The 15,259-nt window shown below is 43.6% G+C and overlaps 1 protein-coding gene across 7 annotated transcripts in view; it reads left to right on the top strand.

Annotated features, from left to right (window-relative positions):
- AP3D1 (adaptor related protein complex 3 subunit delta 1) overlaps positions 1-14,828 on the top strand; it is a 43,432-nt gene extending 28,604 nt beyond the window's left edge. The window contains exons 17-33 of one of the 7 annotated variants that reach the window (XM_054181740.1): positions 123-264; positions 1,210-1,281; positions 2,218-2,293; positions 3,097-3,296; positions 4,010-4,083; positions 5,221-5,244; positions 6,363-6,567; positions 7,324-7,386; positions 7,996-8,094; positions 8,598-8,747; positions 8,882-8,929; positions 9,315-9,504; positions 10,622-10,710; positions 11,759-11,844; positions 12,284-12,405; positions 13,185-13,264; positions 13,638-14,828. In XM_054181740.1, the coding sequence (XP_054037715.1) occupies positions 123-264; positions 1,210-1,281; positions 2,218-2,293; positions 3,097-3,296; positions 4,010-4,083; positions 5,221-5,244; positions 6,363-6,567; positions 7,324-7,386; positions 7,996-8,094; positions 8,598-8,747; positions 8,882-8,929; positions 9,315-9,504; positions 10,622-10,710; positions 11,759-11,844; positions 12,284-12,405; positions 13,185-13,264; positions 13,638-13,733 (1,816 nt within the window). In that variant the 3' untranslated portion in view covers positions 13,734-14,828. Of the gene's footprint in view, positions 1-122; positions 265-1,209; positions 1,282-2,217; positions 2,294-3,096; positions 3,297-4,009; positions 4,084-5,220; positions 5,245-6,362; positions 6,568-7,323; positions 7,387-7,995; positions 8,095-8,597; positions 8,748-8,881; positions 8,930-9,314; positions 9,505-10,621; positions 10,711-10,809; positions 11,845-12,283; positions 12,406-13,184; positions 13,265-13,637 lie in introns of those variants that run through there. The other 6 variants (XR_008463299.1, XM_054181741.1, XR_008463298.1 and 3 more) reach the window with 6 other exon arrangements.
- Positions 14,829-15,259: the final 431 nt, after the last annotated feature.

The raw sequence follows: 15,259 nt of genomic DNA on the forward strand, positions 1-15,259 counted from the left end.
GGTTCCTTCTCTCTCCCAAAACCTTATTTAAACTTAAGTAGCAAAACAAAATATATGATTAGAAATACCAAAATACTCAGGGGCACTCGGTCGAGCTGTTTGTTTACTGCAATTCTTCCCAGCTTGGACCTTGATGCCTGGATCAATGAACCTCCATCAGACAGTGAGTCTGAAGATGAAAAGCCCAAAACAATTTTCCACGATGAGGAACAAAGGCATTCCAGACACAGACAGCCAGAAATAGATGAAGAGGAACTGGCCAGAGTGAGTGAATGTTAAAATGCTTTTCCCTGCGTAATTCAGTAGTAATGTTGCAAGTGCTACAGAAGCAGCTGGAGCTGTTGTGTGTTCTCCGTGTAGCCAGGGAGCCGTGCTGCTTTCTACAGCTCAGAAATCTGATGATTTGATGCAAACAAAATATATGTATTTGAATACAGGTATTTTTTTTTTTTAGGCATTGTGGAATACAGACAGTATAAAGTTCTCTTGGAAATTTAGCTTGCCTGTCTTGTCCAAATGGAAACAAGATATCATAAAAACGTGGCTCTTGTTAGGAGTTTGGAGCTGTTGTAAAAATCTGACCTGTAAACTGTGGCGTGTAGTGCAGTGCACTTCGAAGTAATGGGGTCTTGAGGATGGACGTTTGTGCTGAGCTCTGCAACTGTTTGGTATTTTACACGCCTTCTCTGTTGGTGTACTTTTCTTATTCTGTGTGCTCTGTATAGGCAGAAAAAGAGGCAACACCTTTGCTCCTGGACTTTAGCAGCTTCTAGAAATTACTCTAATGTGACTGTTCTCAGCAATGATACCATATTTCCTGCTTCTGACCTTTTTGTTTTCATAATGAAAACTTTATTGATAAGAGTCTTCACTTCTTCCTATTTTTGCAAAAATGAAAATACAAACGTTTGAATTGCCATCAAAATCTGGTCTTCAGAAGTTACTCTCTCCAGTCCAGAATTAAAAAGCAAAGAAAGGGTGTTCTAAGGATTATTAGTTGTAGTAGTAACAGTACTTGTGGTTATATTCTAGTATGTCTTGTAACTCAGAACTGGTTTATTATACACAAGCTAGTGTGCTGTAGCCTTTTTGCAAGCGGTTATATATTGTTCCAAAAATTCAGGGAGATTGTGTTTTGCACTTCGATGCCTTTTATCTGTTTTTGCTTGTAAACAGACATTCTAACTACAAATATTCGTCTGCTTTTAGCGACGAGAAGCCCGGAAACAAGAACAGGCAAACAACCCATTTTACATTAAAAGCTCTCCTTCGCCGCAAAAGGTGAGTGAGCCTGAATTAAAATCTCTTACTGGCCTCTCATGTAACTGTGTGAAGGCTCCCTGGATGTCAGAGCTGCAGCTTCTGTCTGGGACATTCTGATTATTTCCACTGCAGTTCTGATCATGTAACAGTGTGCCCATTGGAGTGACGACCTGCAGTTGTTTTTCTGAGTCTCCTTTGTGTTGAGAAACTCAAAAACGACCTGATATAACAAGAGCAGCCAGCTTTCTGTGAACCTTTGGTGGACCTCCAGTTTAGAAATAAGAAAGTGGTGATTGTCACAGCTCCCGTTACACAGCAGTTTGCAACAATCTGGATTAACTTGTCATGGAAAGCGCAGCGTTTGTATTTCTAAAAGCTGTAGAGAAATACTGCTTCTCTGTGCCCCTGTGTCACAAATTCCTGTGCAGGTAGTTTGTCCCAGCTCTGGGAGATGGAAGGATTCAGGTTGCACTTCATTAAGAGCCACGAAGAGAGAGGGAGCCTTGAACATGTTCTTCTTGAACACCCAGTGATTTTAATGGATGAAAAGGTCGTGGTCTCTTAACACTGCTTTCAGGGAAAGAACCTGCTTTTTCCCTCTCTATCCTAAGGACTGCCCCATTTTCTTCAACTCAAATCTCAAAATTGATCTTTTGAAGTGGCAAGTCATTGGCAATAAAACACAAAGCAAAAATTCTTCAGAGAGTTGCAACAAGCCTTCATGGCAGTAGCAAGGTTAAAAAACTGTAGGTAGAAGTAGGGTCTTTATAATAGCGATGAGCTGGCTTTAAAATGCACCCTGCTCCCGCATGGGATTTAGTCCTCAGCTATTCCATTCCTATCCTTTAAAATGTTCGCTTAAAGGATTAAACTACTTGATGTTTTGAAATGCGCCGATTTATATAGATTTTTATCTGGCAGTGCTCTGAATGTAACAAACTTTCATTTTCCCAGCGATACCAAGACACTCCAGGTGTGGAACATATACCCGTGGTCCAGATTGACCTTTCTGTCCCATTAAAAGTTCCAGGTAAGTTAATTGCAGAAATTCAGTTAAGCAAAACAATAATTCCTTCTTAGGAATTTCTCCTTGGGTTTTTAAGGGCAAGGAACATTCTTTCGTTAGACTCTTAAATGTATCTCCTTAACTTACACGTGTTTGAAAATAGCACTTTGCAGTCCAAGTGCAGTTTCTTTCAGGACAGTATTAGAAGTAATTCTGTGATTAAGTATAATATGCAGCAAAGTCTGTAACGTGTAAACTAACGCTGTTCTGGTAGGAAACAGTCACCTTTGAAGTGTCTGAAAGGGCTGATGAAGGTGACCAGCAGATACTAAGTGGAGTCTAATGGTAGAGCTACTATTTTAACATCTTGTTTCAAGTATCAAAAGATAGGTGTGTGTCTGAGTGGTTTGATACAACGCTGAAAGGCTGTTGATAAAGTGCAACACATTGCAAGTGATCACTTCTAGGTGCAAATATTTGAGGCTTACACAACAAAGGTTTTCCTGAAAGTGTGGAGAGTTGTCAGAATTAGTACAGCAATGGCACCGGTTCTACTTAAAGAGCATCTAAACATTGATATTTTAATCCAGTTAACATGGACAGGAATCGGGGAGCAGGACAGAGGTGTCTCCTGTTTCTGGAGAGATGGAGTGTGATAGTAAAGCTGCTGCAGGAGGGGCTGTATGTGAGATAATGTGGAAGCAGGGAGAAGTGTCGATCCTTCTAATTCTGAGAAGCTACACGCAAGGGTCACTCCAAATGTTATTGTTTCTGAGATCACTGTCCATGTGGACTGTAGCCTGAAAGCAGTTTGGCTTCCTCTACAGGAATGCCTATGTCTGACCAGTATGTGAAACTGGAAGAAGAGCGAAGACACAAACAGAAACTGGAGAAAGACAAGAAAAAGAAAAAACAGAAAAAGGAGAAGAGGGGTAAACATCATCGCCATAACTCTCTGCACACGGAGAGTGAGGAGGACATCGCTCCAGCTCACCACGTCGATATCATAACAGAAGAGATGCCGGAGGTCAGTTGCTTTGGTTGGAGGTCTGAGTTGTGGGGGTTTATCTGTGTGCTCTTCTGGAGAGGTTTCGCCCCAGGAATCACCAGCCAGTCTGTACTGTTGCAGTTCCGGAGCTCTGATTTCTTGCAAAGCTGTTGAAGAAATGACTGAGATGCTCCTAGGCTGTTCTTTGCAGGGCGAAAAATGCTTTTCTTTTTGTTCAGAAAAAGACAAAAATTGCCACTGAAGCTATTAAAAAAAAAAAAAAAACAAACCAAAAAAAAAACCAAACCCAAACCAGACACCAAACCCAAAACAAACAGTATGCATCTCTGCTGTAAAAGTAATGCTGTCCAAATAGTCACTTCATTTATTACGCTCTGCTGCTTCACTTTGACACTAACTTGCTGTCTAGTCAGCAGGTTTGCAGCTGATTATAATTAATTGCGCATGCTAATGATGTAATCTGTATTTGTTCCTAAAATTTCCTTTAATCAAAACCAAAGAGCAGCAATTCAAATCCTGCCGTTTATAAAGAATGAGTTTCTGTTCTAAATTAATCTTGTAACTAGACGCTGCATCAAAGTGCATTGTTCCTAGAACTTGCTGTGCCTGATCACAAGCTGGGCTGTTCCAGGGTTAACAGTCTTAAACTGCTTGGGGGGATGTAGAGCTCTAGTTTCGAAACTGCCTGTGGTTCACTTCTTCGGTGGATGGTCTCTTTATCTCTCCTGCAGAACGCTTTACCCAGTGATGAAGATGACAAAGATCCCAATGATCCATATAAGGCACTCGATATAGATCTGGATAAGTAAGTGATGGTTTTGTATGTGAATTTACTTGATTGCTAACTGGAATGCATGAGGGCAAGTCTGAGGCTGAACAGGCAAAGGCGTTATTTGCAGTCCGCTGGGTGAAAAGACCAAGTCGTGTCTTGGATGTAACCTTAGATGATGGTCCAGGCTTGGGTTCCTGCTGCAGCATGAATGGGAAAAGCTGAGCTGCTGGTGTCGCGGGGGCTCGGTAGGGGCAGGGAGATCATTTTCTGTGTGTGAATGGAGTCTGAAAGCACAGGCAAGTGCAGCTGGGATCGGGTGTGGGAGAGTTAGTCTGAGCTTTTGGGTGTACCAGCATCTCTCTGATCTAACCTGCCTTGGCACTGAGTGTGACCTGTGTTCGGCTTGGCCTCAGTACACACAGTAAGCCTCTATGCTCTGTCTTGTGATAATTTGACCAGTAACAGCCAGTTTATAGCATCCCTGTTGCCCTGTGGACATTCAGCGTGGTGCCACTGTTGAAAAATGATTGAGTGAACTGCAGATCCTAATTTTGACCAGAGTCTGGCCCCCATTCAGCTTCTGGAGTTGTTTACGGTTCAGGCTGTGAATCCCTGCATGCCACGTGATAATTAGCAGTGCGCTGTTGAGTAGTGCATATGGAGATTTTTTTTTTTAGTTGGTGTTTTACAAAATTGCCATGCTAAAAATAATGGCTGATGTATGGTCCGTGGATGCCTCCTGTAAAGTTTTGAAGACTCTGCAGGCACATTTAAAGTCTGTGCCGTTCACTGTAATTCTCAAGTCTGTAGGGACCCTGCAAAAAAGTGATGTAGCATTTTTAAAAAGCAAAAGAACAGTTTCTGTAAAACGTCTGGTTTTTTTCATGAGCTGGTCTCATTTTACTGAGTCTGCAGGGGATCAGTGTATTAATTTCTGACTATAGACCTTGTATTTGCATGACAAACCTCAACAGCCTAGAAAACACTGAGCAGAACAGTTCCTGAACGCTGTGCTCCAGGAAGCATCTTTGGACTTTTGTATTGTTTCCGTCCATTCTCTTGCCATTTTGTATGAGTCGGTGTGCTCTCCTGTCACGTTTTCTCATGTCTCTGTCCTCTCTCTCTCTTTCTGTGCTTGCACTGCTATGTCTGTGTCACGCTCACACGCAGTCTGGTTTCAGGGAAGCCCTCCAGGTAAGAATATATTGCCAAGTGGCTGACCTTCTTCGTCAGGTTGGTTGATTCCTGTGGACAGTGTAAATACTTGAAGGGTGGTGAAACCATTGAAATCCTTCACCCTGAAATTAGTGGGAGTTTATTTCATCGTTGACTTTCAGCATCGATCCCTGTTTCCTTACAGGTATATGTGAAATAGCTTAAAGATGAGATCTGGTTACTGTTCAAACAGATGTGGGGGGGGATCCATCTTGCCCTTGCGTTGTATATTTCAAAGTTAAAAAATGAATCAAGTCTGGTTCTTTATGCAATATAAGCAAAAAAAATTAAAGCAGGTGAGACCATTAGAAATTTGCTGAATGCGTGTTTGCCGCTGAAATGTGAAAATTAATGTTAAGCAAATGCTGTAGAAATAGAAAAAGAGGCAATCGGTGAACGTCCCGCTGATTTCTGGACAGTGTTTGACAAGAGTGGAGAAATGGCTAAGCTGGTTTTTCCCAAGTAATGGATTTGTGATACAGTGTAAAACTGAACTACTCATGCTTTTTGGAAGCAGGTATCCGAAATTAAACGCAATGCTTAAAACGTAACAGTACAGTACAGATTCATAGCGTAAGCTTTCAAAATGAGACAATTTATTGCTTATAATAATTTCAATTTGAAGTGATCTGTTTATTGATAACAACAAAAGAACACGCCCTTCAAGGGCTGTTTGAGCCATGCTGTCATTCCACTGCTTGAGTTTCCCCACTGTTGCAAATGCTCCCTACTGTTTCCTGTTTTTGCTCTTCCTTTGAGAGTGGTTTCACAGGAGTGCAGTGTAACGCCGTGTGTATGTGTTCTTCTGCGGCTGTTACGCAGCCTGCAAGTCTGTAGTTTATCCCTTTTAAGAGTGATCAGGTGTCAGCAAGAGCTTGGCTCTCGGTCACCTTCAAAATGTTTCCATTAACTTCTAATCCACGAGGGCAGTGTCTGCAGTTATGTAAATAAGCTTCAGGTACAAAAGTATGTGCTGATTTAAGATTTTGGGGCCCAACTCTTTAAAACCAAAGCATACCTTGTCTTGGATGTCCAGCAGGATAATCTGAGCTGAGGGAGGCTGTTTGCAGAAGGATGATGGTCTCTCTGTTTTTAAGACCCTTAGCGGACAGTGAGAAGCTGCCAGTGCAGAGACACAGAAATGTTGAGACCCTGAAGTCACCAGATTCCGAAGCTCCCCTGGTAGAGAAGAAGAGCAAGAAACCCAAAAAGAAGGAAAAGAAACACAAAGAAAAAGAGAGAGACAAAGGCAAGAAGAAAGAGAAAGAGAAAAAGGTAGTAGAAGAGGAAGAAGCAAAGAAGGTAATTCTCCAAAACTTGCTTTATTTTAGAAACTGCTGTTACGGGCCATATTTATCGCTGTGTTTTGTTTGTGTTGCTTAGGAACAGTCACGTTTGACAATCCAAACAGCTGAATGTTTTCAAGCTTTTTTTCCTTAAATTTTTACAACCATAAGAGCAGGTATTTAAAGATTTCTGCTAATAAAAATAACATTTACTTAGCCTCACAAGGTAGCAGATCTCAGCTTACTGCAGCCTACGCAGCAGATCTTCCAGATCTAATTTGGAAGCTGAGTCTACTGATGCTCTGTTGGTTCTTACAATGGGGAACTCGTTAGCAAAATATCTGGAACTCCCTTTTGTTCTCCATCCTGTCCCCTGTGTACTTCAGAATCTTTCAGTTACAAAACCTGCCGTTAGTTGTCAGTTACTCTGGAGGCTTGAAGTATCCTTCATGTTAACCACTCTGCGGAGATGCACTTTTCCTCTAAGGGGCAGCCGATGTGCTTTGAATGCCTGTAGATACTGTGATACGGAGGGTAACCTGCAGTTACTCTCAGCCGTGTCCGGGTTTGGAAGTGCGTTCAAAGGCTGACATCAAGCTGCTTCAACTATTTGCTCCTAAAACGTGTTGCAGTATCTGTGCGTGAGCATTCTGGAGCGATGAGTTTCCATGAAAACTTAAGGTTTTAATTTAATTGATGATTTTTTTTTTTTAATCTTTCAAAGAATGGTATCAAAAAAACTATAATGGCTTTGTTTTCTCTTGAAATTCAGGGGGAAGACTTGGATTTCTGGCTCTCCACGGCTCCACCGTCTGCTTCTACTACCCAGCCACAGGTAGGCATCTTATCTCATGATTGCATTTTAGCTGTGATCCGAGTGCTTTGTCATGCTGCAGGAGAGAAGGGGAAAATCGGCTTCATCTCCTCAATTTATTGCCGTGAAGCAATGACACTTTATCTCCCCGGTTTGCAGACACTGTAATGGGGGGGTTTCAAGCTCGTTCTGCTGTGCAGATCAGTGGATAGGAGTACAGACGCAGCTACAGCCTTGGTGGATTTTAATATTATTGGTGGATTTTAATATTGTGTTATTGTATGGTTTTATTTCCTAGTGTGAGCCGGACACTAGCAATGTTAATAGACGTGACAGACACAGTCTGAAAGGAAAAGTCTCGTGAATTCTGATGGGAGATTTTAGAGGAAGAGACAGGGAATATAAGGGGACATATTCCTTGGAGGAAATCTTTTGTATCTTGTCCTCAAGATCGTATTTGCTGGTTGTCAGAAGCATGAAACAAAAGGCTTGATACTGTGTTAGTCTAATGTAACTTTTTGAAATAACAGTTGATGGGTGGGGTGTCACTGTTGAGATTTCCTTTGGTGTGGGATTCGGTGGTTCCAATGCATTCCGTTAGTGTCGTAATCCTTCTGCTAATCTACTCAGAGTGAGCCTGAAGCGGGTGCTGCTGTTGTGGCTGAACCTCAAGAGGTAAAAAAGGAAGACAGGGAAGAGCGAGATGAAGAAGAGGATGATGAAGGAAAGGTAAGTGGTTTAAATTGCTGACACCCATAGCCATTTTCTCCTAGTGTCTCGTATTCTTTAAAAAGAAGCCCAAAGGAATTACCAATTACCAGTCAGTGTAGCAACCACCTGCAAGTAGGCAGCAGTGGGATGTTACGCCCTTGAGGAGCTCGAAATGCTTCATAGTAAGAGGTTTGGTTGTTGCTTGAGCTAAGGGTCAGGGAGCAGTTTTAAAGCTGAGCTTCCAAACAGTTGAAGAGATTTGTCCTTCTGCTGAGCCCAGGCTGCTTTGGGTTTAAGGTATTGTCATCTGAGTGGGGAGCAGGAGTTTACTGGGACTCAGCACAGGATGTCGGTTGGGGTTTCGGGTTTCTGCAGTAGTAGGAAACCACGTTCAGTCATCCAAAAGGCTGTGTAGAGTGGGAGTCTGGAGTTGAAAGATTGGTAGAGGGGCCATGATGTAATGGGTGGAAATGTAAGGTTTTCTTTAAGGGTTTCTCGTAGTTTCTTGTTCTTCTTGGTAGAAATCCTCCAAGCATAAGAAGAAAAAGCACAAGAAAGAGAAAGAAGAGAAATCAAAGGACAAAAAGAAATCCAAAAAGAAGAGTCATCACAGCGAGGAGGAGACAACAGAGTCGGTGCAGAATGGAACACTAGATGATGAACCACTACCAGTGAGTAGCTGTGCAGTGGCAGCGCTTGCCTCAGGGAAAAGGCAGGAGCTAAACTGCTTTGCGAGGAAGGAGAATGACTGCTATTTCAGAGAAATTAGTTATGTTATGACTATGATTTCTTTCTTGTTTTTCAGCCTATGTCCAGTTACCGCCTTCTTGCTGAAAATCCATACATTAAAATGGTGAGTTTTTTGGCGTTCAGATCCAGATAGATGTCTTCTCTTTTTGTGCTCTCTAAGAAAAGAGAGCATACACTGGGGATCCTACAGCACTCTATGTAGACAATATCTAACTGAAACACTGTTTAAATCCCAGGAGGCAGAAGCGTAACAAAGTTCCATTGCCATTCCTTTGGCTGTCCCACTTAACAAGTTTAAGTTGATATTTTCCCACAGTTTAGCAGTACTGTGGAGCTGGTTACCAGTGTGCTTTTCACTACGCTATAGCTGTACCAAATTACCTTCTTTTTTGAAGTTTGCTTTATTCTGATGCTCTGTTCTGTCCTGGTGCTCTGCTGTTTGAAGTTTCTGAATCTTTCCTTTGATTTTTTTTCTTCTTCATTTGCAGACCTACGATATTCAAGGAAACCTCCAGAATGATAGTCAAGTTACCGTCTCTGTTATCTTTGAAAACAAAAGCACTAGCTTCCTTAAGAGCATGGAACTAAATGTCCTGGACTCTCTCAACACTAAAATGCTCCGACCAGAAGGATCATCAGTACACGATGGGATACCTGTGCCCTTCCAGCTACCCCCTGGTATGTGCAGCTTTGCACAGGGTTCTTGGAGTGTGTCTAGTCCTACACTGCCCTCCTGTGGAAAGAGTTGTTTGAACCTCTTGCTACTTGCTGTTTTCCAGAAAGGCTTGTCCCTCTGCCTGGGTGTTCCCTGGGCTTTCGCACAATTCACTGGACAGGATAAGCCTTCTCACAGTATGGGTATAAGCGCAGGTGGTTCTTCACGGCAAAAGAGCAAAGCCTGTAACATAGGGCTGGGGGTCCGAATGCCTGAGTTCCTTTTTCAAGTGACCGCAGGCTGGCACACCTTTGAACGTGCCAGCATTGCCAGCTAAAGGAACTCCCAAATTCATGAGGAGTTTGCTATGAGATTTAAAATGGAACACAGCTATAGGTTCTTGAACCGTTAGAATCTGCTCCGGATTTATTCTTGAGCTGTTGTCTTATTCTTTTAATGGCAGAGGCCATATGCAGTGAAAGTTTGCGATAAGTATGTGCTTATTTTGCTGGGGAGCTGAGCCCTTAATGTTAGACACAGAGATGAAGAATAATGGCTTCATATAGAGTATAATAGTACAGTCGAATCGCCGAGCTGCTCCGAATTTCACTTCCTTTGCCACAGAGTTAATTTGAACGCTGAAACAGCTCACAGAAGTCTTCGTGGGATTTAGTGGCTTCAGGGAGCATTTTGATCCCCCGTGGAAAGCAGTGGGGTATTTTTTTATTTAGTCTGCATAAGACAGTTCTTAACACAGAGCCGTATATTACAAGAGAAGCACAGGAACATTAGAATGCAAATTAGTTCTGAAAACTATGTGGAAAGTTGTATATTTTCCCATTATACAAACAGTTGCCACTGTGACATACTTTTGCTCAGGCCCTCGCTCAATAACCTCTGCCAGGTGCCAGCTCTCACTGCTGCTTTTCAGAGACCCGAGAACTAAATGCTGTTACGCTGTTAGTTCACAGCGGGAATTGTGCATATAACTTTCCTCCAGCTACACGGAAACCTTCAAACTTGGTTCAGAAATAGTCAGTACATAAAGCTTAGCTGCTACTGATCAGTTTAATCTAACCATTACTTAGATCTGGAAACCATTTTCTGACTTGACTTTTCCCTCTCCTCTCTTCGTGCTAGGAATCTCTAATGAAGCCCAGTTTGTGTTTACACTTCAGAGTATTGTTATGGCTCAGAAGTTAAAAGGAACACTGTCCTTTATAGTCAAAGTAAGTGCAGCTTTAAACTCTGTGCTTCTGCTTCCTTTGGAACTGCGTAAGGGAGCTTGACTTGGGTGGAAAGCACTGCTTTAGAGCTTTTTTTTTTAGGCATCATTTCATCTCTGCTGCACCAGCCCATTCTGTGATGTGAGAAGTATTTTTACATGACATCTTGTGCAAAGAGTGTCCTGAATACTGCGTAAGCATGTCCTAAATTGTCATTCCTGGCAGTGTGTGAGCAATGCAGCCTGAAACATATGCCACATTGTCAGCTAGAAAGTCACTGCAGTGGTGCATCTCGTGGGGAGAGGATGTCAACCATCTCATGAGAGATGCAGCCTGGAGTCCGTTTCTTCTGATCTCGGTTACCCAAAGATGGGTTGGATACTGCTGCCTGGTACAAGACTGGCAAAATAATCATAACAATTAGATAGAGTTAATAAGGATGGAAACCCAGAACAGGAGTGAGGTTAGCTGAAGGCATTGTTTAATAGGGGTTGACCTGTATAAGGCTATATGGGGTTCTGATCTTATTTCAGTAAAATTCAGTAAAATGAAGGAGCTGCGTGAACAGCTCGAAAGAAGTGAATGGAGACAGTTGTGGCTAATTCTGAGTCAGCCATTATCTCTATTTTAAGGGTTTCTTAAAAATAGCATACCAGTCCTATTTCCAGTACCTAAGAATCTGGGAGTTATAGCTTATTATTTTGCTTGGGAAATGGTGAACTGTAAAACCACGTCTCCAAGTGTTAATTTAAATTGTCTGCTCAATATATTTCAGCAAAGCACATTGAGAAATGCAGCCGCATCCCTCCAGTTGTGTCCCTTACCTGCTCTCGGTGTGCGTATCAACCCGGCTGTCCAAATCTTGTCTCTAACTGGCCTGATGTAGTAGCGTGATGGTCGTTCTCAGACTGATCCTTCAGGCCTAGCCAGGGTATATCAAAGGGAATTGAGCCCTAAAGTCTCCATCGGTGCCTGTTTGGTAGGTGGGGGTGGTGCCTCCTCTTGCTGCCTTGGGGCTCCCATTCATCTCCTTTCCTTTGACCTGTTGCAGAATGATGAAGGTTCAACCCATGAAAAACTAGATTTCAAATTGCACTTCAGTTGCGCTTCATACTTGATCACGACGCCTTGCTATAGGTAAGTGCCATTTAGGGAGCACAACATTGGTGCTTTCGCCGCCCATGTGAAGCTGAGCTTTGGCTGCAGGCCATCTCTGCAAGACACGCAGCATGCTTTTGACTGTGGCTGCTTGTGATTGCTTTGATTACAGTTCCGTTCTCTTGTGTAATATTTGACTGTTAAAATATGTCCAGCAACTTATTTCAAGTGATTCTGAAGAAGGAGCTGTATGCCCTGTAGGTGGGCAGAGGTGTGGAAGTAGCTCTGGTTGAGGTCGCAGGGTGCTCCAGTGGATTCTGGAGTTTCGTTCCCATATTTGCTGTAAACCTTTTTTCCTAGAGCTTGGTAGTACTTAGACTTCTGCATCCTGAGATGTCTCAAGGTCTGCATGGGGCTGATGTGGTGGATTACACTTGAATTTCTAGTACGAGTGTTTACTTTCCGTCCTGTTTTGCAGTGATGCTTTTGCCAAGCTCCTAGAGTCTGGAGATCTGCACATGAGTTCTATTAAAGTAGATGGAATTAGCATTTCTTTCCAACATCTACTGGCAAAGATCTGTTTTCATCATCATTTTTCAGGTGAGTCTTCCTTGACGCAGAACCTTCTGCAAAATTCCATATTCTAAAATTTCTGCTGTGCTTGGCAAGCGCAACGCTCCGTGGCCTCAACAACGACAGAAGCAGGTTAAATGTCCAGATTAAATACATCTGGGAGAGGAGGGTTTTTTAACCTGGTTTGTAATACATTGGTATGCTTAAAGCATGCAACGTTCTTTAAAATGAACTCTCCTGGTGTCCCCGTGGCTTTCCCCCAGTCCAGCGAGGCACGTGGCAGGTGTCACAGGAGCGGCTTATAGTCAGGGCTGTAACGGTTCCCTGGGGAGCGTGTTTGATCTTCAGTGCTTCAGCCTCCCTCTTTCCTCAGCGCTTCGTTTCAGCAAGGGAGAGCCCGAGCTATTCAAGCTTGGGCTTATTAATTAAAGTAAAGCACTTAGTAAGTAAAGTAAAACAAGTACTGGATGAAGCGAAACAAATGGCTGTTTCATCATGCTCTGGTGTACACATTAGACATTGCCTCACTGGAGGTATTTCTGGGGAAGAGATCTACGCTCTCATCAGCTTTTTTGCCACAAAAAATTTGCAGCTTACTTAAAAGACAAAGGACTAACGTCATTATTGCAAAATATCCCAGATAGGAGCCAGGCACATACATCATCTTAACCCTGACTTTCTCCTCCCCTCACTCAGTAGAAGCTTCTGTTCCTTGAGGCCAGACAAAGCAGCAGTGCCTAGTCACGGGAAGCAAATCTTGTATTAAAATGTTGTCCCGCTAAACGAAAACTCCTGCTTTTTTATAGTTGTGGAACGCGTTGATTCGTGTGCATCAATGTACAGTCGTTCTATCCAAGGCCATCACGTCTGCCTACTGGTAAAAAAGGTGAGAGCGTTGTAACCCTCGGAAACAAGACCCGAGAGAAGCTAAATCCACAGCCTTCCCTGTCTTAACAGAAAGGGGGAAATAATCCTGTCTAAATCATCCGGGGTGCCATGGGGGCTTTAACTGCGCAGCCAGCAGTTCTCCTTGTGCTGCTACAAAGCTCCTTCCTCCCTGGGGGTTTCCTCTTGCCCAGCGTGTAGCTGGTGGGTAGGAGCAGCGCTGGTGACTTCCCCGAACTGACCTCTGGGCTCAGCCCGCTTCGTCCCTGTGGGGGCTCCACCGGCTGTTCCCAGTTCCTGGGCTTGGCTGGGAATAAAATTGTCCCCGCCTAGAAGAGGAGCTAATGGATTTCTCTTTTCTTTTTCTTTCTAAGGGAGAGAACTCTGTATCCATAGATGGGAAATGTAATGATTCCACCCTGCTTAGCAACTTGTTGGATGAGATGAAAGAGACATTGTCCAAGTGCTGAATATTCCTTATAAAATACTCCAACTACAAGAAACACACCTAATGTGTAAAGACGAGCAGACCCAAGTGTTAAGTTTCTCCCTCGTACGCATGTACTATCCTGGGGCACGTGCTTTTCAGTTAACTCCACCATTGTTTGCAGTTTAGACATTTTAAGGCTGTATGTTACCTTTTTATTTCAAAACTTTTTACAAACTGTGGTGTTAACCCTTTCTAGCCCAAAGAGATCCTGGTGACGTGACTGGAGGAGGGAGGGAGGGACGCTATTTATTCAGCAGCTCATGGTGGTCCCTTGCCATCTGCGAGGGACGGTGGACTAAGAGTTTTACCAACAGTAGCACAGAGTCTGTTGCTTGTGCTTATTGCCGGGGAAGGTTGACTTGATCCGTAGCCATGGAATATGTCTTCAGGGCTGCTGTTGTCGATGTATATTTCTAGCAGAGGCTGGTGCTGGACCTGAAGGCCTCTTTTTTTTTTTTTAAATATGATTTATTATTATTATTATCTCAAGATCTATTGTGATCGGCATATAAACATCCTCCATCTCCTTGAGCTAATCCAAATGAGCCCTGAGAGAACTGGGATGTTTGAGTTTCTGTTTCTAGTAGTTGCCTCGAGCCTTAACCTTCTTTTAGTGACAGCTGGAAGAGTAGAGCGTGAATGCATGAAACGGGCTGAAAGTGTTACTGTTTGGTTCTCTGCTCCTGTTGACCGCCCCAGCAAATGGAGCCTGTCATGCCTCTCCCCTTTGAGCAGTCTCTGCCGATGTGTTTTATGAGTCCACTTCAATTTCACATTCCTGAAAAGCTTAGGGTGTAGCAAGAAACTGGAAATCCAAAGGGGTCTGTTCCTGCTTTATTTTTTTTTTTATCATTTTGCTCGCCAGCAGAGGTTGACCACTACCAGGTTAGCGATGCCCACGCGTTGTACTCCCTTCGTTCTGAACAGTTTGCGGGTACAGCCCCGTTCCCTCTGTGCTGTGAGAAGGGAGCTGTCGTGCTCTCGGTTGTCCCCGTAGTGTCCCCTGGCCCTGCGCGTGCAGCAGCTGGGTCCCTGCAGCAGAAGTGTCCCTCGGGGTGGGAGGGAGGGGGAGTGAGAGGCTGAAGGCTCTGTCGTGGGGTGGCATTAGAGGGGAGAACGGGAGGGTTTACAAAGTGAAGCCCTTTCTGCACTATTGAAACCTTTTGGAATCACTGACTGGAAAGGGATGTCGCCGTGTCCTTTACAGAGATGCTTAATTGATGTCCTTTTCCGAAATCTCTTGCTTTTGATTTCTTTATTATTTTTTCCCCCCTCATTTCTCTTACTTGCTGTTCCGTACCCAGCGAACTGAGGACACGCTTGAACGGTTTTGCTTTGGGGCGTGGGGTGGGAGCTGTCGGTGGCTCTTACCAAGAGGGTCCCCAGGGAGGGACTGGGCTGCTCTGCGCTTCTCCAGCACCGCCACCACTCCCACGGGTGACACCAGAGCCCGGGGGAGCTGAACTAAAACCCTGCGCAGGGAACAGGATAAAGCATTGAGCTTTT

This window comes from Rissa tridactyla, chromosome 22 (assembly GCF_028500815.1).
Source record: "Rissa tridactyla isolate bRisTri1 chromosome 22, bRisTri1.patW.cur.20221130, whole genome shotgun sequence".
Classification (NCBI taxonomy): Eukaryota; Metazoa; Chordata; class Aves; order Charadriiformes; family Laridae; genus Rissa; species Rissa tridactyla.